The sequence below is a fragment of the Rattus norvegicus genome, chromosome 9 (assembly GCF_036323735.1).
Source record: "Rattus norvegicus strain BN/NHsdMcwi chromosome 9, GRCr8, whole genome shotgun sequence".
NCBI lineage: Eukaryota > Metazoa > Chordata > Mammalia > Rodentia > Muridae > Rattus > Rattus norvegicus.
In genome coordinates, this window is record NC_086027.1 from 113,515,922 (window position 1) to 113,542,726 (window position 26,805).

General features: G+C 48.5%; 1 protein-coding gene and 1 long non-coding RNA gene across 5 annotated transcripts in view; one reads left to right on the plus strand and one right to left on the minus strand.

Annotated features, from left to right (window-relative positions):
* The window catches only part of LOC102554696 (uncharacterized), a 121,316-nt gene extending 108,712 nt beyond the window's left edge, over nucleotides 1-12,604 (plus strand). Inside the window, exons 6-9 of the long non-coding RNA XR_010055076.1 lie at nucleotides 9,590-10,004; nucleotides 11,653-11,765; nucleotides 12,159-12,368; nucleotides 12,478-12,604. This is a non-coding gene — a long non-coding RNA (uncharacterized LOC102554696). The remainder of the gene's footprint in view (nucleotides 1-9,589; nucleotides 10,005-11,652; nucleotides 11,766-12,158; nucleotides 12,369-12,477) is intronic.
* LOC120094772 (ATP-dependent DNA helicase DDX11-like) lies at nucleotides 787-25,119 on the minus strand. 4 transcript variants are annotated; one of them, XR_005489407.2, is made up of 10 exons: nucleotides 24,564-25,119; nucleotides 22,149-22,296; nucleotides 19,855-20,100; nucleotides 19,382-19,468; nucleotides 15,691-15,736; nucleotides 14,927-15,034; nucleotides 13,356-13,443; nucleotides 12,763-12,968; nucleotides 9,549-9,950; nucleotides 787-7,553 (listed from the first exon to the last, which is right to left on the minus strand). XR_005489407.2 is itself a non-coding variant. In XM_039084796.2 (9 exons), exons 4-9 carry the CDS (start codon nucleotides 19,411-19,413, stop codon nucleotides 9,771-9,773), a joined length of 660 nt encoding a protein of 219 aa, XP_038940724.1. In that variant the 5' UTR covers nucleotides 19,414-19,468; nucleotides 19,855-20,100; nucleotides 22,149-22,223; nucleotides 24,564-25,119; the 3' UTR covers nucleotides 787-9,770. The 4 variants fall into 4 exon arrangements, 3 of the variants coding, with proteins under 3 accessions (XP_038940724.1, XP_038940723.1, XP_038940726.1); XM_039084796.2 differs by having other exon boundaries at nucleotides 787-9,950; nucleotides 22,149-22,223; XM_039084795.2 differs by having other exon boundaries at nucleotides 787-9,950.
* Nucleotides 25,120-26,805: the final 1,686 nt, after the last annotated feature.

A 26,805-nucleotide genomic window follows, 5' to 3' on the forward strand; every position in this document is an offset into this window, starting at 1 on the left:
CAAGCCAGCAGAGACAGTGGCTGACGTACATTCAATACCTGTACCCATCTGGAGGCCTCCCTCCCCCTCACTCCTCCTTCCTCCAAGGCTAATAGAACATTGAGCTCCTCGACGTGAACTTCAAGTGGAAACCCTGTCCTCCTGTGGTCAGTAGAGCAGGCAATCTGCCAGTAGACCCTGACCTGACTGGACTACGCCTGACAGGCAGGCTTTCACAGAAGCAGGCAGACTGGCTCCCCACAAGGCAGAAAAGGCACAAAGCTGCTGCTGGTACAGCCTCCTGAAGCCAGAAAGAAGCTCGACCCGCACCAGGCATGATGGTGAGAATGAGTTGTCCTCTTGGTTTCTGACAATATATTCTCAACCACTAATCCCTGTCCCATCCCTTTACAACTCTATGGCCTTCTGGATCTCACAACGTAGGAGGTACCACTTGGAAAAGATTGTTTTAGCTCCGAGATCCAACCCAGGCTGATACCAGGACACTAAGCAAATCATGGCTTCCTACTTCTCTGTCTACACAGCCAGGTGGAGAGGGATTTCAACTAATCCACCCACAACCTATAGACCCCCAGCAGGCCATGTGGTTTCCTATCCTGTGGCATGCTTTAGAGGTATAGCCCAGTGGCCCCAGCCCCACCAGAGAAGAGAAGACTTACAGGTCTAGGTACTCAGAGAAGTTGAACCCTTCACTCACATTCCGTCCAGAGTAGAGCAAAGTCCCCATCAAATGGTGTCTTACCAGTGTTTCTATTACCGCACAAAATATCACGACCAAGAAGCAAGTTGGGCAGGAAAGGGTTTATTCAGCTTACACTTCCACATGGCTGTTCATCACCAAAGGAAGTCAAGACAGGAATTGACACAGGGCAGGAACCTGGAGGCAGAAGCTGATGCAGAGGCCATGGAGGAGTGGTGCATGGCTGACTTCCTTCCCCTTACTTGCTCAGCTTGCTTTCTTATAGAACCTTACAATACCAGCCCAGGGATGGCACCAGCTGCGATCTGCCCTTCAACATTTTTATTACTAACTGAGAAAACGCCTTGCAGCTGGATCTCATGCAGGCATTTCCTCAAGGGAGGCTCCTCTCTCTGGGATAACTCCAGCTTGTGTCAAGTTGACACACAGAACCAGCCAGTACAACTGATCCCTTGTCAACTTGAGAAACACATCACCATTAAGCCTCATCCCTTTCTTTCTTACTCATCCCCAAGACCTAAATAATTTTAAAAGACCCACAGGCTTTACAGATTAAAATGTCAATCCCTTTAAAATATCCAATATCTAATAAAATTCAAAGCCTCTTAACTGTGGGGTACTTTCTTCAAGAGGGAAAAATATGGGCTGGAGAGATGGCTCAATGGTTTAGAGTATTGACTGTTCTTCCAGAGGTCCTGAGTTCAATTCCCAGCAACCACATGGTGACTCACAATCATCTGTAATGAGATCTGATGCCCTCTTCCGGTGTATCTGACGACAGCTACAGTGTACTTATATATAATAAAGTAAGTAAGTAAGTATATAAATACATACATACATACATACATACATACATACATACATAAATGAAAGAGGGAAAAATATCAGGGCACGGTCACAATGAAAAGAAAAATCAAACTCTGACTGCCCAATGTCTGGGATCCACTCACGATCTTCTGGGCTCCTCCAAGGGCTTGGGTCACTTCACCAGCCCTGCCCTTTGTAGCACACACCTTGTCTTGTAGGCTCCAGATGCTTGTAGTCCACTGTTGCTGCTGTTCTTGGTGCTCATCTCATGGCACTGGCATCTCCAAAACACTGCTGTCTTCTGCTGCAACTGCACTGCACTTTCACAAATAGCCTCTCACAGGCTCCTTTCAGGGTGCTAAGCCTCAACTTCTCTTCAATCCTGGGCCTTGAATTGCCACTGAGGCTGCACCTTCACCAACGGCCTCTCCTGCACTCTTGCAGTATCAAGCTTCAGCTGCTACCTTCATGTCTGAAACCTAGTAACCCTGGGTGACTCTTACACATTACCAAGTCTGGCGGACATGAGGAACGACCATGCGTATGGAACACAGCTTCCCTGTGCTCTCAGGAAACACTTCCCTGATTTCACCTCAGTGGCGCTCATCTCTTCTAAATCACTGCAAATTTCTTAGATCCAGCAAGCCAGCATCAGTCATCCCAGTACTGCAAAGGATCCCAGTAATGCAAAGGTTTTGCTTCAGTAGTTTTGATATCTTGTTCATTACAGCTGATTCTACAGACCCAGCTAACCAAAACCACAAAACCGTTTGCACTGTTCTCAACATTATCTTCCAAGCTCCTACAGAACACCCCACAGAGCTCTTAACACCCAATGGCTCTTCTATCCCAAAGTTCCAGAGTCCTTCCACAGTCCTCCCAAAAACATGGTCAGCCTGTCACAGGAATACCCCACACTCAGTACCAATTTGTCTTAGGGTTCCTATTCCTGTACAAAGCATCATGACCAAGAAGCAAGTTTGGGATGAAGGGGTCTATTCAGCTTACACTTCCACATGGCTGTCCATCAGGAAAGGAAGTCAGGACTGGAACTCACACAGGGCAGGACCTTGGGGACAGGAGCTGATGTAGAGGCCATGAAGAAGTGCTATTTATTGACTCGCTTCCCCTGTTTGTTCAGCTTGCTTTCTTTTAGATCCCAGAAAGTCAGGGAAGGCCCCAGCCACAATGGGCCCTCCAACCCTTGATCACTAATTGAGAAAATGCCTTACACCTGGATCTCATGGAGGCATTTCCTCAAGGGAGACTCCTTTCTCTGTGATAACTCCAGCTTACATCAGGTTGACACACAGAACCAGACAGTAGAGATGGTCTTATGAGTGACTGCAGCACTCTCACGGAAGAACCACCCGGGGATTCCGGAACCAAATCTGTGCGTCACAGAGCTGTTCCCAGCTGACAGGCACAGGGGATCTGTGGACCCAGCCTCACTTTTCCCTTGAACTTGGAATGTGCCATCAACACCTGCTCTCCCTGACTCGCTGTCTTGGGATTTAGAATATGTGGGGAGACAACTCTAGTTCTCCCAGCAAAAGGCTTCAAAAGACTAGGTCTTGAGCCTCAGACTTTTTTGCAAAGCCTTGGGATTAAACATCATTTAGGAAGCTATAGGGAATCTCTGGATCCATGGCTTACACCGAGACTTGGTAGATTGAGGAGCTGGGAGAATTCAAAGAATGCCAAGTCGACAAAGAAGGGGGATCCTGGGAAAAGCGACACGTAGCATTGTTCTTATGAACACACACCTTCCCTTGACAAACATAACAGGAGGTCAGTCTTGTACGAGTGAGCATATAGCTAGGGGTGGAAGCATACGACCCCTCCAGGTCCCATGTTATATCAGGTACACAGTATGGGGTCTCCGTCTTCCACCTGCAGCAGTCAACAATCCACTCAGAGGTCCCATGGTTACCTAAAAGCTGAAGCCAAACGTCAGTGCCCATCTGGATGAGCTGAGCTACACGTGACATGCCTGGGGAAGAACCTAGAATGTACCTTCCCCTCATGGTGGTTCATGGCTAGGCATCCCGTCTGCATCCACTGCAGCATCACCCAGTCACCTCCTCTTGTTCCCCCATCAAGGCTGAGGGACTGTGATGACCACAACTGCTCTGCTCTCTGGAAGAGGCTCCCCTGGGTTAGTGTCTGGCAGCACGTTAGCTGGGCTGCAGTTAAAAGAATAGGACATGGGTGCCGATCTACGAGAAGTGCCGGGGTATTGCCCCAGAGGAAGGCCAATACAGCACGGGACATGGACCCCTCTGTAATCTCACGACATAGGACCAGATGTCCTCCTTGCCCCTTCCTCTCCTGGTGTCTCTTGCTTCCCCTCTAGGATCTCTCTTATCTATTGCTTCTTTTTCTGTTCCACAGTCATGGTGATTTTAAACTATTTGAGAAATCTCTAGTAATAAGGACCTATTCATATAATCAAAGCTTTAAATCTTTGAAGTTTCTTTTCCAAGATCCGAGGTTTGACCACACAACAAAAGCAAAATTCCCTAGCAACTCTCATCAATTAAAAAAATAGGCTTGGGAAACAGCCCAGGGCCTCATGATCCTGGTAAGTGTTAGATGTCCAGTCAGGCTAAAGACAGGTCAGGAGAAAGGTGGAGATATTTTTTTGGACTGCACTGTTTGGTTTAAAAGAAGACACCAACCAAGCAGTCATAACTGGGAACAAAAAGATCAGTTTTATTCAGTGGGCCGAAAAGACAGGTACAGGTTTTGTTTTCCCTGAGGGAGAAGACCAAAACAAGATTACTGAGGTCCCTGACGAGAGTAGCAAGTCTTTAGTCAGTGTGTGTCTGGGCAGTTAAGAGTTTTCTTACAAAAGAAAGCCACACTTCAATGCAGAAAGCTTGTCAGTATAGCTGGCTTATCCTAGTTACCAGGTCTCAAACTGCTGGAAACATCAATGGGCCACCTGACTACAAACCAAGGACAATCTTTCAGACAAGGTCTGGAGTTTTGCATGCTCTCCAGGAAAACACCTTAGGGGGCATGTGAGGCACTGCACAACATTGCCACTGGCTTTCCCCATCATGACATAGCAGGGACTACACTGACCTAAATCACAGTCACCGCCTGAGGAGGGTGTGTGTTGCTCTCCGGAAGAGCAAGTTTGGGGGAGCTGGCACTGCTACTTGGTGCCAATTCAGTAGTGTGGACAAAGAAAGGGACACCCTTCTCTGTCCTTGTGCCTTACCACCTACAGCAAGCTTGAGACTTGACTCTGGTGTGACCAGAGCAGGAGCGCTGCCCCTGACACTCACTTGCTACAGCACTCTGGAGTTCAGGCCCCAGACCTTGCCTGGGAGCACAGTAGAGCTGGGCCTGGATGTATGGGTTGTGTACAAGCCCCAAGGGTCCTCTTGTCTGCTAGGCGAGGGTGAGATCCCTCTTCATTCATTCATCACGTGATACCAGTGGCAGGCAGGAGAGCTGGCCCTGTGGTCATCTGTAACAGAACTGGCCATGTCCTTCACTAGCTGCAAAACTCCAAAGATTGTGACCGGCACCCTACCTGAACAGCAGGTTAGAGCTGGCCCTGCTTGCATGGAGTACTGGTCAACATCTATCTACAAAGGCCACTGAAGCACTCTGCTGCCTCTTAAACAAGTAAATATCCATCTCTGAACCGCTGAACTGGGAGAGGCTGATCTCATTTTCAAGAGAATGCAAAGGTCCCAGTGGCCCAAAGTAGAGACAGCCACTGTGGCTTATGCCGTGTTGTACTTGCTCCATTTCTTGCTCTGACATTACTGTGATGGAAGATTGAGGGTCCCCCATAGGAGGCTGTGGGCTGTCTGTAGTTCTGTCCCTACAGAAGAGAGAGCTGTGGTTGGCGACCTGTGGGATTCCCTCACAGCTGTCTGTTTAGTTGTTGGGTGAGATCAGCTGCACCTAGTGTGGGAGCTTTCAGTCGTCCCTCAGCAGCGGTATGCACCAGAGCAAAGCAACCCTAGCCTTGTGGCCAGCAATTCTGCACAGAACCAACTCGGGAGTCCATGTGCTCTTCCCATCGGCAAGGGTACATTTGGCACTGTCAATCTTGCCTGCCAAAGACAAACACAAGCTGTGCTGGCCATAAAAACTGTAGAGATAACCAAGAAGCACATCAGGAGAACACTGTCAGAAATGACACCTCAGACACTTCACCATACTGACTCCATCAGGCTCTTGAAGGTTCTAGTAACAACATCAAAGCAAGGCTATCTAGCTACAGAGTGAGCTCCAGGAGGAAACTTGTTTGACCTGATAATGGAGGATGGCCTGCTGCAGGAAGGAGAGGCAAAGGAAATTTTGGGCAGATAGCCACAAAGTACTGCCCCAAATTTGACATTGTTTGAGACGCTAAACTTCAAAACATTATACAAGATGCAGACAGAAAAACCAAGCTGATGCTTTGGCTGTTCCACCAAGCTCAGACCTAGCATCCCCCCTAAATGGCAGTGAGGAACCAAGGGCTTTGGTACCCCAGAGATTGTACTAGAGGGGCCACGTGGTGGGATAAAGGCAGATGTGTGGGGTCTGTGCTTGCTTTTCTATTTTATCACACTGGGTGCCACCAGTTCAGAGGAAGCCACATGAACGGTATCAGGAAAAAGATTGCCAGGGGACCTGTCATATTCTAAGTTGTATCTCTGAGCACATTGAAACCTAATTATCCAGGTCCTCACAGTGTCTTGAGAGATGAGGCCCTGCACTCACGACACTGAGGGACACCCATGGGTCAGGAAAGGTGAAGTAAATATCCCAACTGTGGTCTCTCTATATTACAACAGTGTAGACATGCTCTGAGGAATGCTGTCTAATGCCAATGAGATGGTTGAACCCCTCCAAAAAAAAAGACATTGGCGGAATGATGGGTGCATATTTGATTTTAAAAGAACAGGTATGCAAGGAGGTTGAGCATGGATCTACCACTTCAGCCAAGCCTGGATTCCATGCACTATGCCCCTCCTTTCACCAGCACTTGCCTGTATCTCTGGATATTAGTCCAAAAGCTCGAATTACCCAGGATATAATCCACAGACCACATGAAGCTCAAGAAGGAGGATGACCAAAATGTGGATGCTTCAGTCCTTCTTAAAAGGGGGAAAATAGGGGCTGGGGATTTAGCTCAGTGGTAGAGCGCTTACCTAGGAAGCGCAAGGCCCTGGGTTCCAGCTCCGAAAAAAAAACCCAAAAAAAAAGGGGGGGGGGAATATTCATAGGAGATATGGAAACAAAGTTTGGAGCAGACTAGAGGAATAGATACTCAGAGCCTACCCACCCTGGGATCCAGCTCATATACATACAGCCACCAAACCCACACAGCATTGCTGATACCAAGAAGTGCATGCTGACAGGAGCCTGATGAAAGCTGTCACCTGAGAGGCTTTGCCAGAGCCTGACAAAAAGATGTGGATGCTCAAAGCCAACCACTGAACAGAGAACAGGGTTCCCAATGGAGGAGTTACAAAAAGGTTTGAAGGAGCTGAAGGGGTTTGCAACCCCATAAGAATGACAATACCAACCAAACAGACCTCACAGGGACTAAACCATTACCCAAGTGGACAGAGCCATGGCTCCAGTTGCATATGTAGCCAAGCAGGGCCTTGTTAGGCACCACAGGGCAGCCCTGCCAAGGTTGGACCCCGCCCCCAGTGTAGGGGAATGTCAGGGCAGGGAGGCATGAAGGGGTGGGTGGTTGGAAAGGAGGAACATCCTCATAGACTCAAGGAGAGGGGGGATGGGACAGGGGGGTTATGGATGGGAAACTGGGAAAGGGGATAACATTTGAAATGAAAATAAAAAAGTTAATGTTTGTTTATTCATGTTGAAATTTTTAAATAAATAAAAAAACAAGCATAAAGAGGCAGGAAGCAGACCCAATGAAAGTGTCAACAAGTATGGGCTGGTCACTACCCCATGCTACACCATCAGCCTCTCCCAGGCTCTAGTAACAGCAAGTCGGGTCCATCTTGTTGCTGAGTGTGCCCCAGGAGGACACTTCTCTGACCTGACAGTGGAGGATGGCCTGCAGGAGGAGGGAGAGGCAATGAAAACAATCAGGCAGACAGTGTCAGCCTTGACATTGTCCGTCGAGGCAGGAGACCCAGCTTTCCCTCGGACATGCAGAAGGTAATGTGGATTATGTAACAAACTTTGTCCTGGACATCGAGTGCAAACCCAGCACCTTACTGCAATGCAGAGTGGGAACAGAGCTTGAATGGCCCAGAGGGCATAATGGGGCAGCCATATGCTGGCGAGGAGGCAGAGGAGTGCATCTGGACTTCCTTGTCCATTTCCTCACCACTAGGTATGGCTCCTTCGGAGGAAGCAGCAGACAGACCTAGATAAAGGGTTGCCAAGGGAACCTGGGACAGTCCAGCTCACTTTCCTGGGCAGCTTGAAGACATAATTCACCATGTCCTCATAGTCCCCCAGGGATGAGGCCCTCCAGTGAGGACACTAAGAGATATCCACGGGGCATGGAAGTGAAGCTAATACCACACAGCGGCCTATCCAGATTAAAGCAATAGAACATGCTCTGAAGCATGGGGCTTTAGGCCAACGAGATCTTGGAATCACAGCTAAAAATTTTAATGGGGTTGGGGATTTAGCTCAGTGGTAGAGCACTTGCCTAGCAAGCGCAAGGCCCTGGGTTATGTAACCAACTCCGGGGGGGGGGGGGATTTTAATGAACAGACAGATACCTATTTTAGTTTTAAAAAAAAGGTCACAAGGGGCCCGAGCATAGATTTACCACTTCAGCCGAGCCTGAGATTCCATGCCCTATGCAACCCGTAAGGGCACATCACTCTATGCCTGGCCTTTCCCTAAAAAGAAGGGCCAGTGAGCCCAACTTTGGCATCCTCCACATCTGGCCCTCAGGAGAGCATGGGCCTCTTGCCCTGACACTATCAGCACACAAGATGGCAAGAAGGGCTTCCATGCCTGCCATTGCTTCACATTGTCCCAAGAAGAAGAGCCAATTTAGTGCCTGTGCCCTCCATTCAGGAGCTGTAGCTACCCCATGTGTCTGCAGCAGCATATCAGAAGAGAAACGGCCCTTCCCACCTGAGGAAGACCAAAAAGGAAATCTCATCTCCCCCTCAGAACATTGGGTGCTTCAAGTGATTGCACAAGAGCATCAGGGCTTGCCGGTCAAGACTCTATTGCTTCCCCATGGCTCTGAAGACAAAAACCCACCATTTATCTTCCAAAAGTGGCTAGCTACTCCCATGTCTGCTATCACCCAAACTGGACTAAACACAGTCAATCACTAATAATGAAATGTAGGACAGACACACTCACAATCTGATAAGGGCATATTCTCAACAAGACATTTTCATCCCCAATGACTTTAAGTTTACCAAATTGACAGAAAATTATCCAATCCAGATGGGGAGACGAAAACACTTTCCAGCCTGTCAGACACTTCAGAGTGTGAGCTCTCCTCACTCTAGGAACAGGACATGGCTGGCCTGACCTCGTGCCCTGTCACATTTTCACTCAGTCCTCTATCAGGTGTCTCAGCCACTTACCGCCCCATCGATTCTGTTCTCCATTGGTTTCATTTCTGGGACTCATGACTGCTGTCCTCATCTGCAGAGGATGGTCATGGATTCCCTATGGAACCTGAGTTTGCACAGGACATAGGGGGTCCGGACTCTCCCTATCCCAGAGTCAGCATGAGACGAAGCCCAATGGCACATGTGACCCCTTTCCCTCCCCGCCCTAAAGGACGTGCTGTTCCATTAGCTTCCTGACACACAACTTGCTGACATCCAGTAGTCGATGGCCTTGGCTATTCTCGATGGCCACTGCATGTCTCAAGGGCAGGCTTTAGTCATTCAGGACAAGGCAATGGCCCATCAGTTCTCCCGTCTCTGCATTTCCCCAGTGTCCTTCCCTCCTGAGCACTTTGGCTCTTACCAGAGTTGTAATCTACACGGGGGTATCTCATGCAGTAGGAAGTTCTCAGCAAAGGTGGGCTTGCCCTTGTCCATGGTACCTGGGGTTCCCTCACCTTGCATCTAAGGCCTTCCCTCCTCTGCTTCTCCTCTGCAGATGACGCCTCCGTCCTACAGGAGCTGGTGCATGTGGGGTCAGGAAGGACATAGCTCTCTGACGATGAGGGCAGGTGGTCATTACTGCAGAGGATCACATCTCAATACCAACGCTGATCTGGAAACACAGAGTAAAACCCTCCTCCCTGAGCAAGGTATGCAGGAATATGTGAGGCTGTTGTTCACAGGAACAAATGTCCAGGTGGAATATAATGTGATGGTGTGGTGCCCGGCAGAGGGACAAAGATCAAGGCTCTAATGGGCCACCTCAGCATCTCCCTGCGGTCGAGAAGAACACCCAGTGCTGAGCTGCTTGTTTGCTGTATCAGTGTGGAGCGTCTGCCAAGAATGGACATCAGCATCTGTAGACAAGAGAGAGACCAGATTCCTACACGTTTGTTCTGCATGCCTACTCAGTAAGACAACAGTCAAGCCATTAATGTAGTGTGTACATGATACAGATTCTCCACAGGAACTCCATTCACAAGAGCAAGGCCTTTTTGGTATCTGCCCAAAAGAAGACCTGAGCAGATGCCTTCAATCCCTGTACCCCAAGACCAAATAACAATCATTCACATAGGATCCATGAGCTGGCCCTTGTTTGCCCTCATCCCCCATTCATTCTATCTCCTAATAAGGTGAAGATATTTCCTTCCATTACAGAATTCCTGCTTCTCGGGAAGCTTGAGCACTTAAGTCCCTAAAGATTTCTCTCTTTTTAAAAAGATTTATTTATTCTAATAAGTACTGGAGTGGGCTTCAGACACACCAGAAGAGGGCATCAGATCTCATTACAGATGGTTGTTGAGCCACCATGTAGTGGTTGAGATTTGACCTCAGGACTTCTGGAAGAGCAGTCAGTGTTCTTAACCACTGAGCAGTCTCTCCAGCCCCCCTGCATATTTCTTAACCGGCCCTGAAGTCTGTGCTAATCCAGTGTTCCAGAGTACTCCCCAAGAGAAGACCACAGACATTTGCAACTCTGATCCTGTCCAACTGAGCTTCCAGTGCTCTAAGGCAAAGAATAAACAGGGATTTCCAAGGCCTCTCCACGAAATCGGTCCAGAATCAAGCTCTGGGGAGAAAATGGTAGCACACAGAACAAGGGGAGTATCACATGCTTGCCTCTCAATATGATTGGTATTTCACAGAAGGTCATTAGTGGAGGTGCTCGGGGTCACTGTAAATTCCTGTGCTGTAATCTGACACTTGGCACACACTGACAGAAGTCCCTCTGACCCTTGACAGAATGCCCTGAAGGACATTTTTACATTATGACTGGAGATGAGACCCTCAGAGGGAGAGAGGCAAAGCTCCACTGAGCATGAGTTGGGACCTACAGATTGATATCTCTACTGTTGCCCTGGGCTGTTTGGGAGTCAGTGCGATTATCTGAAATAAACCCTCTTCAGTTGCATTTCTATCACAGTGACGTGACACTTCCAGGTTATACTGCATGACCATGTGAAGCCAAGGCTCGTGTGCAAAGGGACTACCCATGTCATAGCCACAGTCTAGAGCAGAGGGAAAGAAAGGCCTGCATGAGGCTTGCTTGCTTGTGCTCATCTAGAGCTCTCTGCTGTCATGCAGTCTGGGACAGAAGCCTAGGGATTGGCACTACCCAAACTGTTGTGCCTTCCATTGTCAGTTAAGGTAATCAAAGAGGTCCTCTACAGACATGCTCACAGAGGACTTCATCTAGAGGACTCCTCTGTGAAGACTCTCCCTCCAGGTCACCTCTCCTGCACTGCTTGAGAGTCTGATTAAAGACCATGAATTGATCCAGTGGCCACCACAGCTCCCAACATTGAAAACTCTCAGACTCATGACTAGAGGCTTCAGCTTCTCACTTTGCCTGGGCTCAAGGCTGACGCCTTGTAGTGTGTTCTCTCTGCCAGCTCAGTTTCTCCCCACGTTATACCTGACACTGTTTTCACTCAGCCATCAGCTCATAACTGCGATGTCTCTACTGTGTCCTCAAGTAATGCTTTCCAGACATAGATGAAGATTCCTCAGCAGACTTCTCTGCCTTCATTTGATCCTTTTTTCTGTTTCCTCTGCCAGGTCCATTTCCAGGTGTGGAACCCCTCCCTCCAAGAAAGGATAACAAGTGGTCGGCCTCTCTGCCCTTCTGTTACGGTGTGCTTCTTTGAGTAGGCCCAATTCAGTGCTACAAGGTATGTATGAGGCTTACAGACATTACCCTAGTTTTCACAGACGGTATGGCTCTGAGAGCCCATAACCTTGCCAAGCACTTGATATTATTGACATATTTAGTCACTTACTTCCTTATCCACTGTCTCTGTCTCTCTGTCTCTCTGATACTCCTGCTTTGTCTCTGTCTCTGCATCTGTTTCTCTTTCCCTTTGCTCTTTCTCCCTGCCTCTCAGTCTCTGTCTGCCTGTCTCTTTCTCTCTGTCTGTCTGTATCATTGTGTGTGTGTGGGGGGGGGGAAGAGGTAGCATGATTATTTTCTGGTACCGAATAGAGGTCAAAGGATACTCTATTGAGGCATTACTGAAAGTTGGGGAAATACCCTGAGATTGTACTCTATTGTCTATTCTTGGAAGTTTTTGCAGGTGAAGAATCTGAAGGGTCTTTGTCAGTGCCAGTACACACAGAAGTACCTGACTTGTCTGGGAAGTGGGAGCCTTGGCCTTGGCACAGACATGTGCTGTTCTCCTTCCTTGGATGCCAGTCCGGATCATATCTCTCCTGCAGACTTGCCTTGATTGTTGACTTGGGGATCCTCAAGCTCTCAGCTTACTTAGTTCTCTAAGGTTAAGTCTCATTGAATCTCATACTACTTCATTTGCCCCAGATCTTTCTGCCTACCTTTATTTTGCCAGAACTTTCTTTGACTGTAACAGTAAGTCTGTAATATTTTAGGACATGGCTTCCCTCATCAGCAGATCCAGAGCCCTCACACCAGATGCTCTTATTTACCTGTGAGTGGGACCAAGCCAACAACCTTAATCCTGACTCAGAGGTGAGAATAAACTTAAAGCTCAGAGCATGACCTGCTCCAGTGTGGTTCCTGAGCCTGAGAGCTCCCGGTGAGATGTGACGCACTTGTCATGCTAACCCAGGTAGGGACATTGTCCTCTACAGAAGAGAGATGAGGAAAGCCTTGTGTCAGCACACGGACTACTTCCCATTCCCCAGCTCGCTCACCTGGGCTGCAGGGATGGCAAAGCGGCTTCCATAATAGGGGCAGGCCTGGGCCTCCTTCCCGAGGGCCACGAGCTGCTCCATGTCCTTCACCTCCAGCAGAATCTCATCCCGGAGAAGCTCCATCTGCTCATGGTTGTAGAAGGGGCAGGAGGCCTGCATCTTCTGTCTCCTTCTCTTTGGCTTGTCTTCCCCAATTCTCATCTTCTCTGTGGTGGTGCAGATGGAGGGGAGCAAGGACAGGAAGGGGCTCAGCTATGTCTGGGGTCAGGAGTAGGAACGATGATACGGAACCACACACGTTCACGGGGTAGGAAATTCCTGCTTACTGTGGCCTCGTCGGGATACTATGGGAATTGTCCTCTATGCTCTCCAAAAAGAGATGGCACAAACGCGTCTATGCCAGGTCCCTGACGCTGACCCAGGAAGCACCAACACCTGTGCCCAAGGAGGGGCCTGAGGCAGAAACCAGGGCCCGCTTAGCCATTCCTTCTGGTTAACACAGTCCTCACGCCATGGCCCTGTTGTAGACCCCACCACACTTCTGCCACTCACACGCTGTCCGGCACGTCTCACAACACAGGTCCTGTACTTACCGTGTTTGCGTCTTTGCATGTCCACACAGCGGTCATTCATGAGGTGCACAGAACCCAGGCTTTTCACATCTTCATTCACACAAAGGCTCTACAAGGCAGGAGAAGAGGGAAAGCAGTGGCTTTCATTCACATTGGGAAACCTCTGTTACCAAGCTTACCCTCAGTCAACTCTAAAGATTGACTCATCTTGACCCTTGCTTACAGAATGGACCATTAACACAGAATCGGACCACTAAACTGCTCTTCTGCCCTCCTGAAGTTTTTGTTTGTGCCTAAGCTACACCACACAAAGCTCTCCACCAACTCTAAGACTGAACCTGTTCTCTGCGTGCATGAGAACCCACTGTGTTCTGTATCAGTCGGGGGTGATTAGGTTTTATGTGTGTGGGCATTCTGTCTGCTTGTCTAACTGTGCACCATGTGCATGCCTGGGACGTGCACGGGGAGCCAGAAGGAAGCGTACGATGCCCCGGAGCTAGGGTGACAGACGGCTGCGAGCTGCCATGGAGATGCTAGACACTCAACCTGGGTCCCTGGGAAGAGCACAGCAGCAGTGTTCTTTGCCCCTGGGCCATGGCTCCAGCCCAAGCTCATACTGTTTGAAGGAAGCTTCCTCACAGTCCGCTTCTGTACCAGTATTTTAGGGTTTTGTTCCTTAGTTGGTTTTGGGGTCTTAGTGTGCATTGTGGTCGTTTGTTCTGAGAGAGCGTCTCACTGTGTAGAGCAGTCGAGTCTCAAATTCAAAAACCTTCCTCTTCCTCCGTATCACATATGCAGGGATGAAAGGTGTGCACCACCACACCAACCTACATGAAAGGGTATCGTTCATGTGCTCACATTGTCTTTCTTTCCAACCAAAGGGTGAGTTTGCAGTGGGATTTTTGTTTTGTTTTGTTTTGTTTTGTTTCTTAAGAAAACCTCTGCCTTTTATTGAAAAAAAAATTACTGTCCTTCGTTGTGATCTCTGGGCCTAGATGAGAGAAATGGAAGCCACAGTAGTACAGCATTTCTCTCTCTCTCTCTGTCTGTCTCTCTGTCTCTCTCTCTGTTTGTCTTTGAGATTGAAACTGCATTTTTTTCTCCTACCCTTTATTCCCTCCAAACGCTCCTTGCTATCTTTCCAATTCACAGCCTCTCTTTCATTGATATATGTATCCATACATGTTTATGTGCATCCATATTATCTTCCTAATTCTAGCCTGCTCAGTGTATATAACGTTACTTGTAGTAGGTTAGCAGGACTGACCATCTGGTCTTGGATAGGCAATGGTGGACTGGTTCCTGGGGTAGAGGATTTCTCCCACTCAAGGCATTTCTGAGCTCAGCTGAACATCTTGGATACTGAACACTGACAGATGTCTTTAAAGATAAAGAACAGAAATGGCGCTGGCTGAAGGACAAAGGAAGGACTCACTGCCTAGTCTGTGTCTCCTGCACCTTATAATTTGGCCAACCAAGGAGCGCTGCCCCCAGGCCCACCTTGCCCTCACCAACCTCTGTCTATGCCTAGGCCAAGAGAAAAGACACAGGAGGAGGCATCTGTCTGGACAAGAACACCTCCTTTTGCTTACCTGCCTAGACCCAAGGGAGACTAGCCACGTCTCCTTGCCAAAAGGGCTCTTCTGTACCTCACGCACAAACTGGGCCAGCTGTGAGTGTGTCCGACTGCAGTAATAAATCTGACCAGAGGAAAGGAAAGGGATTCAAAGAGGGGAGTCTAATTGGCCGCATTGGCCGGAGATCCTGCAGGAGGAAGCAGGGCAGTCACAAATGCACACTCCTGAGATGACAAAGACTCTGCTCAGGTCAGGTTACACCTAACTGGGGCCCAGCAGTACCTAGGACCCAAGTCTCCCACAGTTTAAACTCAGACTCAAGTCCTAGGCTAGGAGACCTAGGAGACCCTGGGAAAGTGGGTTTCCCCACAGTGCTGATTCCTGATATGGCAACAACCTCACCTCTCTGGAGAGCATGGGAGGAAGGTTATTCTGTACATAGGCCCTGGAAGGAGAGGTGGAGCCTGAGGTGCACAGTAAGACAGGAGAGCAGAGCACAAGGACATCCACATTGCATAGAAAAGATCCATCTCAGACAACTCAAGGACTTTGAACATGGAGAGGTGTCAAGGCACACACAGCTCACTGCACTCCATGTATGTGGAACACAAGCAAGAAGACAACACTCCATGAGAGTCCAAGAATAAGGACTTGACACATGCTTGCTCCTCCTTGCCCTCCCCACCTCCCCTGGAGAGGGGAACCTGTGTGTCCTAGGCCCAGTGTGGCTGATCCTCCAAGGCCTCCCTTAGAGGCCATCAGAGACGAGGGCAGCTTACCTTGGTTATATGTTCTTCCTCCAAGTCATCCTCACCCTCATCCGCCCTAGGAGACACACCAAGATGGAGGTCAGTCTCCACACGGTACACTTGGGATAATTAAATACCTAAAAGTACTGAAATGTGCTCTGGGCTCTCACTGACAAGCAGGAGGGCAGGCCTGTCCTCAGAAGTCAACAGGGCTGAGGGGCAAGCTCTGAATACAACACAGACATGACCCAGGAAACTGCCAAGTCTGCTCCTCAGGAGCTCTCTAGCTGCCTTCACTGCTCCTCAACTCTGTGAAACTTAGAAAAGACCTGGAGTTCTTTTCTCTTTAACGACCTCTTTATGTATTTTGTCTACATGGGTACTTTGTCTGGCCTACATCTATCTGCTCACCAGAATAGGGCATCAGGCACTTCAGAGCTGCCATGTGGTTGCTGGGAATTGAACTCAGAACCTTTGGAAAAGTATTCAGCACTGCTAACCACTGAGCCATCTCCCCAGCCCTAGACTTGCAGTTATCTCTCTTTGTTTAATTTTTATTTTCTGTATGTGAGCACACAGTAGAGTGAGTATTCTGTAGGTGTCTTCACACACCAGAAGGCTTCGGATCCCATTACAGATGGTTCACAGCCACAATGTGGTGCTGGGATTTGAAGTCAGGTCCTCTGGAAGAGCAGTCGGAGCTCTTATGACTGAGCCATCTCTCCAGCCCGACTTGCAGTTCTTAAAGCCACTTCACATACTCAAAGCCAAGATGTAATCTCTGACCCTACAGCCTCATACGCCATTCTGCTATAAAATGAGAGTCCTGCATGGTCGTGGAAGGGACTGCATGACAAGATTACAAGCCCTGGAACTGAGCCAGCAGGGTATGAGGCTCCACAAGTGTTGACAATGGTGAGGCATGAGGTTTGTTTGTATAATATATATATAACTTCATGTTCCTCCATTGGGAAATATTCTCCCATCCAAGGTTTTGGTGGAAAAGGGGATATTCTCTCCGCTGAGGCTGATGACTCCATTATACTTAGAATCAGCAGTGGTCCAGAAGGTGAGGTAATGTCTAATGTCTCAGTAAAATGGTAAACACTGAAAGCTTTAAGGCTGTGGGGAAGAACTCTGAAAACATGAGTACAAAAATATATAATTTTTCAACTATGCAAATTATGAGAATGGAAAATTAATTGCATAAGGAGTTTCATGGACCTAAAGGAACAGAGGCAACTTTTCAGATGTTAAGGAAGCAATGAAGGAAGGATCTCAGAACAAGAACTACCCAGCCAGCTTACTGCCAGTGCTTACAAAGGCAGGCAATTCATTTGCCAAGTTTAAAAAAATGTACTTGCAGTCCTTCTCTAAGGATCCAAAGGGTAAGGTCATAAAAGGCTGATTCAAGAAATAATCAGAGGGGAACCTGGAGTGGATGAGTGATTTGATATGTAAATAAAAGACTGGGCTTTGGTCTGACAGAGCTGAGCTATCTGACTGAGCTATGTGGTGATCTTCAGAGAGCTGTCTCCAACAGAACATAAGGCTGCCAGCTTCTACCCCACAATTTGACTTGGGTTGTTCTTTCTGCCACTCTCAAACACCCCTTCCCCAGGACCGCCATCTAAGCCACTGCTGTCCCTTGGCAGGCTCTTTCTCTGTTACCTCTTGCCTCTATGTGGTCGGCCTCCTCCTTAGGCTATCCTGGAAGAGACACTGCTGCTCCTCATTAGTCCTCCTGGGATGTGGTCGGGAGAGCTGCTGATTTGTTAAGGTGACACCCAACTACTATGCCTCAGGCCACGTGTACAAGCCCAGTACCAGGCTGCTCTTACTTCTGCACTACCTCAGGGGCCTATCAGAGCCTGGTTAATAACAAAACTTCCAAGACTCCATGACAGGCTTCAAAGTGGCAGTTCACCAGACTAGGCCTAGATCTGTTTCCAAGAACTGGGCAAGTCCAAGCAAGCCAGTTACTGGAAAAACCCCAGGCCTTGGGCAGCCAATCAGGAACTGCCAACACCACCAGAAGCTGACCCACCACCTGCCAGAGCCAAGCAAGGGCAATGGGTCAGCAGCAGTTTTCAGGCTCCCCCAGCAGCAGTTTCCAGTCCCTCCCTCCACCCCCAATAGCGGTTCTAGGATGTCTCTAGACAAATGGGGGTGAGGGTTCACTTTGGCGGTCTCCATCTTGGTAATGGAAGATGCCAACATACTGGACTGCTGCTGAATAAAACACTCTGCTTTTATATACTATTTGAGTCCAGGATACCACTCTTCCGTGAATCACAGACCCTTACACTATATGGAGGATCCCTTCCCCTTCTCTGACCTTGTCTGGGGAGTTCAAAAACTCCATGTGCAGAGTGTCATGTAACCTTGGTCAAGAGTACAGGTATGCCTTCCTTTTTACTGTTAACAGCCCACTCAGCAAGCACCTGAGATTCCTGAAATGCTTCCCCATGCTAATGAGGCATTCTGGTACCCTAAGCCTTCAGCCAATGATCTTTGCCCATCCTCCATGCTTCTACCACCTTACGCCCAACCCCCAAAGTATAGGAGGCTTGAATCACCCATAGGTAAATTTGACCTGCCTCTCTCCAGCTCTCCTGAGGTGTCTTCTTCCCCCTATTACTCAAGGGGTTTCCGACCCATCCCTACCTAGCATCTCTGCTGGCATTGCCCTCGTGGGCCATTGCTCTTGGGGGGCCAATATTTGCTGAAGATCCCCGAGGCCAGGGAGAGATGCAAATACCCACAAACCTTAATGTTTTAAGGACATTCTGGTACTGGATATGGAACATAGCACTCTCAGGCTGAATTAATCCCTCCCCCAGCATGCTGCTGTACTTTGACATCCATTCAGTATTTACACAGCCCTCAGAGACCTGTACCTGCTCCAACCTTAGGTCTTCTGTCTCTTCCTCTCTTTGCTCTGATACTTGGGCCTTCCCTCAAGCACACACTCTCTCCACTTCCAGCCCAGTGAGTTTATGGGACCCTAATCACAGCCCTCATGCCTCAGCAGACCTCACCTCGGTGTGAGTTTACACACTACTACTATCCTACTCCATTTTCCTCTAAGCAAACACACTGGTTTCAAACTGGAACTGTACACTTATTTCCCGCCCCTCTCCCAGCCTAGAAATGTACGCTGGTCATGGACAGGGCTATACCCAGCTGACCTCAACTGGCTAAACAGGGTGCCCACAGATATATCCTGAACAGGACTCCAGCTGGGAAGAAGTCTATTCTCCTCCCCTAAAGGCCATGAAAGTCCTGTGTCTCACTCACCCTGACACTGACATCTATGGTCACTGTGCACATGAAACTCCAGATTGCAGCACCTGGGCCACCAGACATTCCCTACTAGAAGTAAAGTGGGAATGAGAAAAGAGCGCCTCGAGAGGAGCTGTGTGGTACAGCCATGAATAAGTCCCTCCTATTGGAGTGTCCTGGGTCATTCACAAGTGAAGCTCATAAAATAAGAGCTTTCTGCTCATCTGGACCAGAAACCCTAAACAATGTCAACTGTGAGTCTGGAACTCTCTGACGGTTATGCTTACGCTACTGGTGGAGAACACAGAAAGCCCCAACCACTGTTTGAGGAGATGGTGGCCAATGGGAGCAAGAGTGGGGTCTGCCAATCGGGTGTCTCACGTCGGGCCCAGGCAGTGTGCAGCTGCCCACACCCCACAGCCCTCCACGTGCTCACCGAGCGCTTGGCAGCAAACCTGCGTCTTCCATCCTGGCAGACCTCCTGCAGCCGCTCCTCTCGCTTCCTCCTCCTCAGCTGCTCCTCCTAGAGGACAGGGACAGCAGAAAGAGACTCCTGCAGAAGTGCCACCCCAGGCCTTTCTCAGTAACAAATCTACTGAGGGAGCCCCTCACAGGGTGCTACCACCTCCATTCTCTCTGCCAATCTGGCCCCACTGCTCAGGTCAGTGGGGCCACATCCTCTCTTCCTCCAAGGCATACAGTAACCGCCATTCTTCAACTCTGTCCTTTCCCGGGCGAGTGAAAAATGGAAAAGGCTTGCATCATAAGGAGACAGCAATGACCTCAAGGTCAGCCAAGGACTGAGAGGCAACACCAAACGAAAAAAAATCCTAAGTCTTGTAATAAATTGAAAATAATCATTGAAGCCTGTTTCCTGATCACTCCCCTTCTCAGTCCCTCGGATCTCACCCTCAGCCTCTCCACCAGGTCCCTTTCTTCTTTCTTCTGCACAAATTCAGTGACCCAGTCAGGATCTCCAGCAGGTCTCAGGGTGTCAGAGGGTTCTTGGCAGGATGAGGAAGACAGGACTGAGTTCCTCCCACTACTTGTGGGGCCAGATGCAGGAGCGAGGAGACCAGCCTCTGCTTGCAATTTCTTCTGTTCAAAGTCCCGGAGCCAGGAGAGGGCCCCACAAATCAGACTTAAGGACTTTCCCTGCAGGAGGAAAACGACCTCACACCAGGCCAGAAGCAAAGCTTCCCAGATGATGCCCCATGTAATAAGGCCATCAAAGAAACCCTGGTTCTGAACACGATGATGTTCCAAGACCGTCTAGAATGGAAACGAATCAGTGGTCACCAGAGACAGGGAAGGGAGGAGTAAGCTTGGTTCCGAGAAGGGGAATTAGCTGCTCTTAGGCTGCATAGCTCCATGTCCCAAAAGAATTTAAGTGTTTTTTTCAACTTACAAAAATATCTAAATAATGACGGGAAAAATACAGTAACATAAAGCATGGAATCCAAAATTCTTGCCAAGGCCACATGTGACTCCAAGCTTTAGGGCAACGAAAACCCAAACACGCATAGTCAGTCACACGAGTTCCTACTGTGGGCGATGTCTACTGTCCAAAACACTCTTCCTGCTTGAGGTAACACTGTTCCATAGTACCGTTCACGCTGACAGGCAGCCCTATCCTGTGCTCCTAACCCCAGTGTCTGACTGACCATGAGGCCCTTAGGTGCGTCCTCATTCTTACAAGGACTGGCAGCCTTATAAAAAAGGGTCATTCAGATGCAGTCATACAGAAAACAAAGGCACCATAAAGAAACGCAGGAAGATGGCATCTACCAGAACAGGAGTGGGCCAGGACAGCCTACTCACATAGCCTTCAGGAAGAGCCAAAACTATGAAAATCTTGACTCCAGACCTGAACCTCCAGAACTGTTAGTGCTGGATTTCTGCTGTGGACGCAATCTGCAGTTCTCTATACCATGAAGACCAGAAGATGGACTACAGAGGAAACTGTGGAGTCCCCCAGGCTGCTGCCCCTAGGATCCATCTGGGTTCATGTGACTCTTTAGAGCTAACCCTCTCTCTACTTAACCTTCTGAGTTTGTTGCATTTAGGGGTGGCTGAAAGTCTCCAGAGCAGGGTTCTGAACTCACCTGTCCTGGAAGGTACCCTAAGAAAAACAACTTCTCACCTGCAATCCTGGACGAGACAGTGGCTCATCTCAGGAGCTCTGGGACTCTGACCTGCCTCCCAAAGCTTATTCCCATATATGTAAAAGCAAATATTTTTGTATATATGCAAAAATGGGACAGTGCACTGCCTGGTTCTATGCCAACTTGACACAAGCTGAGTTATCACAGAGAAAGGAGTCACCCTTGAGGAAATGCCTCCATGAGACCCTGCTGTAAGGCACTTTCTCAATTAGTGATCAAGGGGGGAGGACCCCTTGTGGGTGGTGCCATCCCTGGGCTGGTGGTCTTTGGTTCCATGAACAAGCCAGGGGAAGCAAGCCATGGCCTCTGCATCAGCTCCTGCCTCCTGTCCTGTGTGAGTTCCAGCCCCGACGTCTTTAAGTGAGTTGACATAGTACTCACTGTGCACAGTACCTCCTTGGGTGAGTTGACATAGTACTCACTGTGCACAGTACCTCCTTGGGTGAGTTGACATAGTACTCACTATGCACAGTACCTCCTTGGGTGAGTTCACGTAGTACTCCCTGTACACAGTACCTCCTTGGGGAAGTTCTTACAGAACTCACTGTGCACAGTAATACACCAAAGTTGGAGAAAGAAACTGGGAACCTGCAACCACAGCCCTGTTCACTTCCAACAATCCACCTCAGATACATCCCTCACTCAGTCTGGGTGAGGAAGGAAGATAGCCTCGGGGTTGGCTCCCAACAGCACTCAGTAGCCTGGGTCCTAACTCAGAAACAGTGCTGAACCTGGAAAAGCCAAAGCTTTCTCGATGTTCCTCAACATCAAAGCAGCAGTTAGCCACAGAAATCACAAAGCCATTGGTGGTGTGGGTTACATTTCAATTTTAAAGTCCTTTAGCCTGTTATCACCATGGGGCTGCATTTAGCGGTTGAACAGAGGAAGAGAACACTATGCAGAAAGAGAACCTGATGATTACTGTGCCTAGCTTCCTCTTGAGGAAGGCAATGTCTACACAGGTGAACTGTCAGGGTGAGAAAGGCCGCCTCAAATTGTCTGAGTGGTGCTCGCACATCCCTCATCCCTCACACTCACCGTGCCAGTTGGACTCTCAAATATCCCAATCTTGCCAGTCTCCAAAACCTTGTAGAGTTCTGCCATGAAGTCTTTCTGGATAGGATAAGGGGGGAAGAGAAACAGAAAATGGATGCCACCTATCTCCTGGCTTTCCTCAGCCATTGCCCTAGAGGGGGGCAGGGAGGAAGGGAGGGAGGGAGGGAGAGAGAGAGAGAGAGAGAGAGAGAGAGAGAGAGAGAGAGAGAGAGAGAGAGAGATTACTTTTCTCATGAGCCACGAAGTGAATTGAATCTGCTGAATCCAAAACACTTTTCTCACTAGTCACACAATTTCCCTTTGGGTTGTACATTTTCTGGCAAGCAGTTACCATGCTCTGTCCATCGCACACAAGTAATTATAGCAGAACCACACAACCCATAAAGTGATGCTGGTCAGATACTGGTTTTGTATGCTCCAGCCCAGAAAGACCTTAGGATGAACCTCCTGTTCTGCTACTGGATGCCCTTCCAATAATTCCTCCTCAAAAGCAGAGGCCTTCCTTGCCAAGGTCAGTGCCCTTTGGATCAAGCTGCCTTGGACATGGGAGTCCTCCAGCAATCTTCCCGAAGGCCTCTGTAATGGGCATCGTCTGCCCAAGCTGCCTCACCTGCTCCTACGATGAAGGCCTATAAACCTATGGGAAATGGCACAGAATGACCAACAAGACCTGTTCAGAAGGCACTGATTCACATCCATACCTCCTCCATCAGACAGCTCACATCTGCTTTTCTTCATCCTAACCTCTATTTCCACACTAGCACCGCCATCTACTGGTTATTCTTTCTGACCTTGGGACACAAGGGCTTTCAGGGGCTCCCTCAATGGTAGAAAGTTTACCAGGAATTTGGAGCCTCCTTGGGATATGATCCCTGGCACCCTAACGGCACTAAAGGACAGCTGCTTGGTTCCAGACAGCAGACTGTAAGAATGCTTTTCACAGCCACTAATCTGACTGGACTGGCTTCCCAATACTAAGGCTGTGCACAGCATTCCCCTTCCCCTGTCAGGACAAGGGCTCTCAGCTCCATGAGTGTTTCATTCCTGTTTCCTCTTCTGAAACTCTTTTCCTCTACCACCTCTTTGCCATCTGGAGGAAACTCTCGTCCATACCTCTTTTCCTGGGAAGTAACTGGACAGGCCCATCTGTTCTAAGTCCAAATAGTAATAACCCTAAGACCCACTTTATCCTTAATAAAATTACTGACCAAAACAAAACAACAAAAGGCCACACAACAAACTAAGAAAACGCAGTAATGAAAACAGCCATGCAATTGGAAAACCATTAAAACACAAAGAGAAGGTAAAGAAAAGTAACCAACAGGACGTGAAGAGATGGCTGAGTAGTTAAGGGAACGTGCTGCCCTTCCAGAGGACCCAGGTTCAATTCCTAGCACCCACTTCTCAGCTCACAACTGTCTCTAACTCCAGTTCTAAAGGATCCAGACATACAGGGAGGCAAAATACCCATACACATAAAATAGTAAAAATAAAAGTAATTTTTAAAAGGTAAGCACAGATTGTGAGCATCTAACGCGTGTTAAGCACTCTACAGAGCCCCCAGCACCACCCCTTAATTTCACTTAACCTATCACTGATATCAGGACTCGACATGCTTCTGGACGCTAAAGGTACAGAAATTAAAGGACTGCTGACTGGGGGCAATGCTCACTACTGGAGCCCTTGCAACAGCAGCATGGAGCTTAATCTACAATTGAAAGGGGCTGGGTGTTAAGGAGTACCATAGTTACTTAAAGAACAAAAAGCAAGCATTGGACCCACGCTCTAAGAGCAGGCTATGGTTAAACTCACCTGGGTACAACAGAGAAGTAGCAGGACTAAAAAGGAGAGGTCCTAGAGTTATGCACACTAAGGTGAAGAATGTCACTGTCTGGGAAAACCAGGGACCCGGGCTGAGAGCAGAAGAGGAAACATGCGCACTGCAAGCTAGCCTGGATTTCAGGACAGGTTCCTGAATACAGGAACCATGCATTTATTATTTACTCCTACTTTTATGACACTTCCACCGCAAATGTGGAAGACTTCCACACATCAGACAGAACTTTCTGAACCTTAAAAAGGGGGGACGGGGGGAGGACAGTGCAACGGAGAAAGTAATAGTATAGGCCCTGTGAGAGACTGCCAAATTGGATCTCGTTAATTCAGTCAATCTGTAGGTCTTCACCTGACGTCCACTATACACAATAATGCCCGAAAATCGCTTAATACAGCCTCCTTAAATTTTAGAACTCAACCTGCTACCACCACTGGGCTGCCCCTCGCGTTCCTTCTTTGCCATGCTGCCTCCGCCCACAAGTCCGACCTTAGGGTGCCCTTCGCTCAAGCCGGTCCCTGGCAGCCTCACTTTGCGCCTCCGCTCGAGTCTGCCCTTCTCACCTCTCTGCCTTCAGTGTCAGTTCTTCAGTCACGCAGGACCGTATTCGCTCTCATCCGCAGGGAGGACTCCCTGAGACCAGCAAGCAAGCCCAGCAGCAGCGGTAAGATTTGAAGCTTCAATGAAGGAGCATGCGCAAACGGAAAAACCGGCCACTTGGACACGCCCCGCGCCACTGAGCTTGTGCACTCCAGCTCATATCGGGACTTGAGGTTCAAATTGCTTTGATTAGGGCTATGTGCTTGAGCCTTGATCTAACTTTTCGTATTAGGATTTTACTATTACCATTTATCGGGGTTTTTGTTTTCACAAAAATGTCGCGCTTTTCCAAAAAAACATTTATTTAATGTATGAGTGCTCTGCTGAATATATGTCTGCCTGCCCGAAAAGGGCATCAGAGCTCCCTAAAGATGGTTGTGAGCCACAATGTGGTTGCTGGGAATTGAACTCAAGACTTCTGGAAGAGGATCCAGTGCTCTTAAATCCTCTCACCAGCTCCCAAGGTATCGTTTTCTAAATACACTTTTCTCAAAGAATGTTAAAAGTAAAAAAAAAAAAAAAACTATTAAATATCAAATGTACACAAACCCTTAAGAGCTAAGAGGGTTGATATTCTTCATGCATATATTTGTTTCCTCCTTGCTGTAGATATTGGATCTGGTTCACAATAATGACAAAGATGTAGGTATTACACAGAGTCCTTTAGAAACTTCTGTTGTGTAATGCAGAATAAAATATTTAACAGACTCTGGGGAACAGGCAGTCCATTGAGACTTGGTTTTCTGTCACTAGTTAGAAAAGCACGAACAGCACAGGAGGTAGAGCAATTAGTCATTATAAACGTCCCTGTTTATTGCACTAGGAACATTGGACATGACCTATTTTCAGAGGCTGCGCCAGAAAATTCTAACCACAACTTCAAGCTTGGTGCCCTTCACCCGCTTTTGCCAAGAGGTGTAAGAATGATTAATTCTCTGACCCTTAGTGTCCATTTTCTAGGGAGAAGGGCAGTTGCAGGATTTAGTCCTCAGTGGGATCTGAGAGCCATTGATTACCCTGATGTTGTCATCTCTCCGGATTCATGAAAGGCTCAAGAAAGCCTGCAGTAGAAGAGGAGGACAGGGTATGTGCTGGCTCCTACCTCCTTAACCCCAAGTCCAGGCTCTGTGGACTTGGTTACTGTTTCCCTTAAGTTTGATTGTATCAAGTTCCAACCCCAGAATATCCAGGATTCTTTGTTCCTTTCTTCCCACAACAGAGTTTCTCTGTGTAAGCTTAGCAATCCTGGAACTCCCTCAGTAGACCAGGCTGGACTCAAACTCAACGAGATCCTCCTACCTCTGCTTCCCAAGTGCTGGGATTAAAGGTGTGCACCGCCTGGTGAAAGTCCAGGATTTTAAGCAGTCCCAAGCCTCTAAGGTCCTCTTTTAAAAAGCATTGTCTTGTCCCAGCAGATATTCTAAAAATGAACCATCCTCTCCCTGGTGGTTAGTGGGTAGGTTAAGTGCTTTCCACCAGGCAGCTATGTGTTTATTCCAGTCAGGTAGGACTCCTCTTCCTGTTTTCTCACTCTTGCCACCTCTCTGGACTTTCATAGTATCAAGAACACAACCCAGGCAGGTCAGGTACTGATGACCCATGAAAACCTGGCAGATTGGACCAGCAATGGGCTTGCCCGGTTTGGATTAGTAGGTCCCCTGCAGTGCTACAGCATGGCTGGAAGTCATCTGAAGGGCCCTGCTCTTCTCTGTGGTCTACTGAAAGATAACCAAAGGGACAAACTACTGATGACTTGACCAGCTAAGCAAGTGCTCTTTCCTGCTGGGGCTGAGGGCCCCATGGAACAGAGTAGTGGGCAGCCAAGATGTTCTCAGGATTCAGTTCTCTCACCTGACCTGGGCCTCAGCGGGAAAACACCCCTTTCAGGTGGCAGGTGCAGAAGTGTAGGGAAGAAGCCAGAGAGGCTGTAAGAGTGGTGGGTAACGGCTTATGCACTCTGAAGGTCTGAGCACCTTACATCCCTGGATCCTGTGTCCCACAAGTATGTGGTAACAGCTGACATGAGAGAAAGATGGTTTGCTATGTCAGACCCTTTCAAATACCTCTAGCATTTCAGAGAACAGGGGAGGGCTAGAGAGGAACCCAGTGGGACCAACCTCACAAGAATGGGACAGTCTAGTGACACTTGTACCTCTTCCCTTTGACCATCAGGGTGTCGAGCTCATGTACCTGCAGGGACTGGAT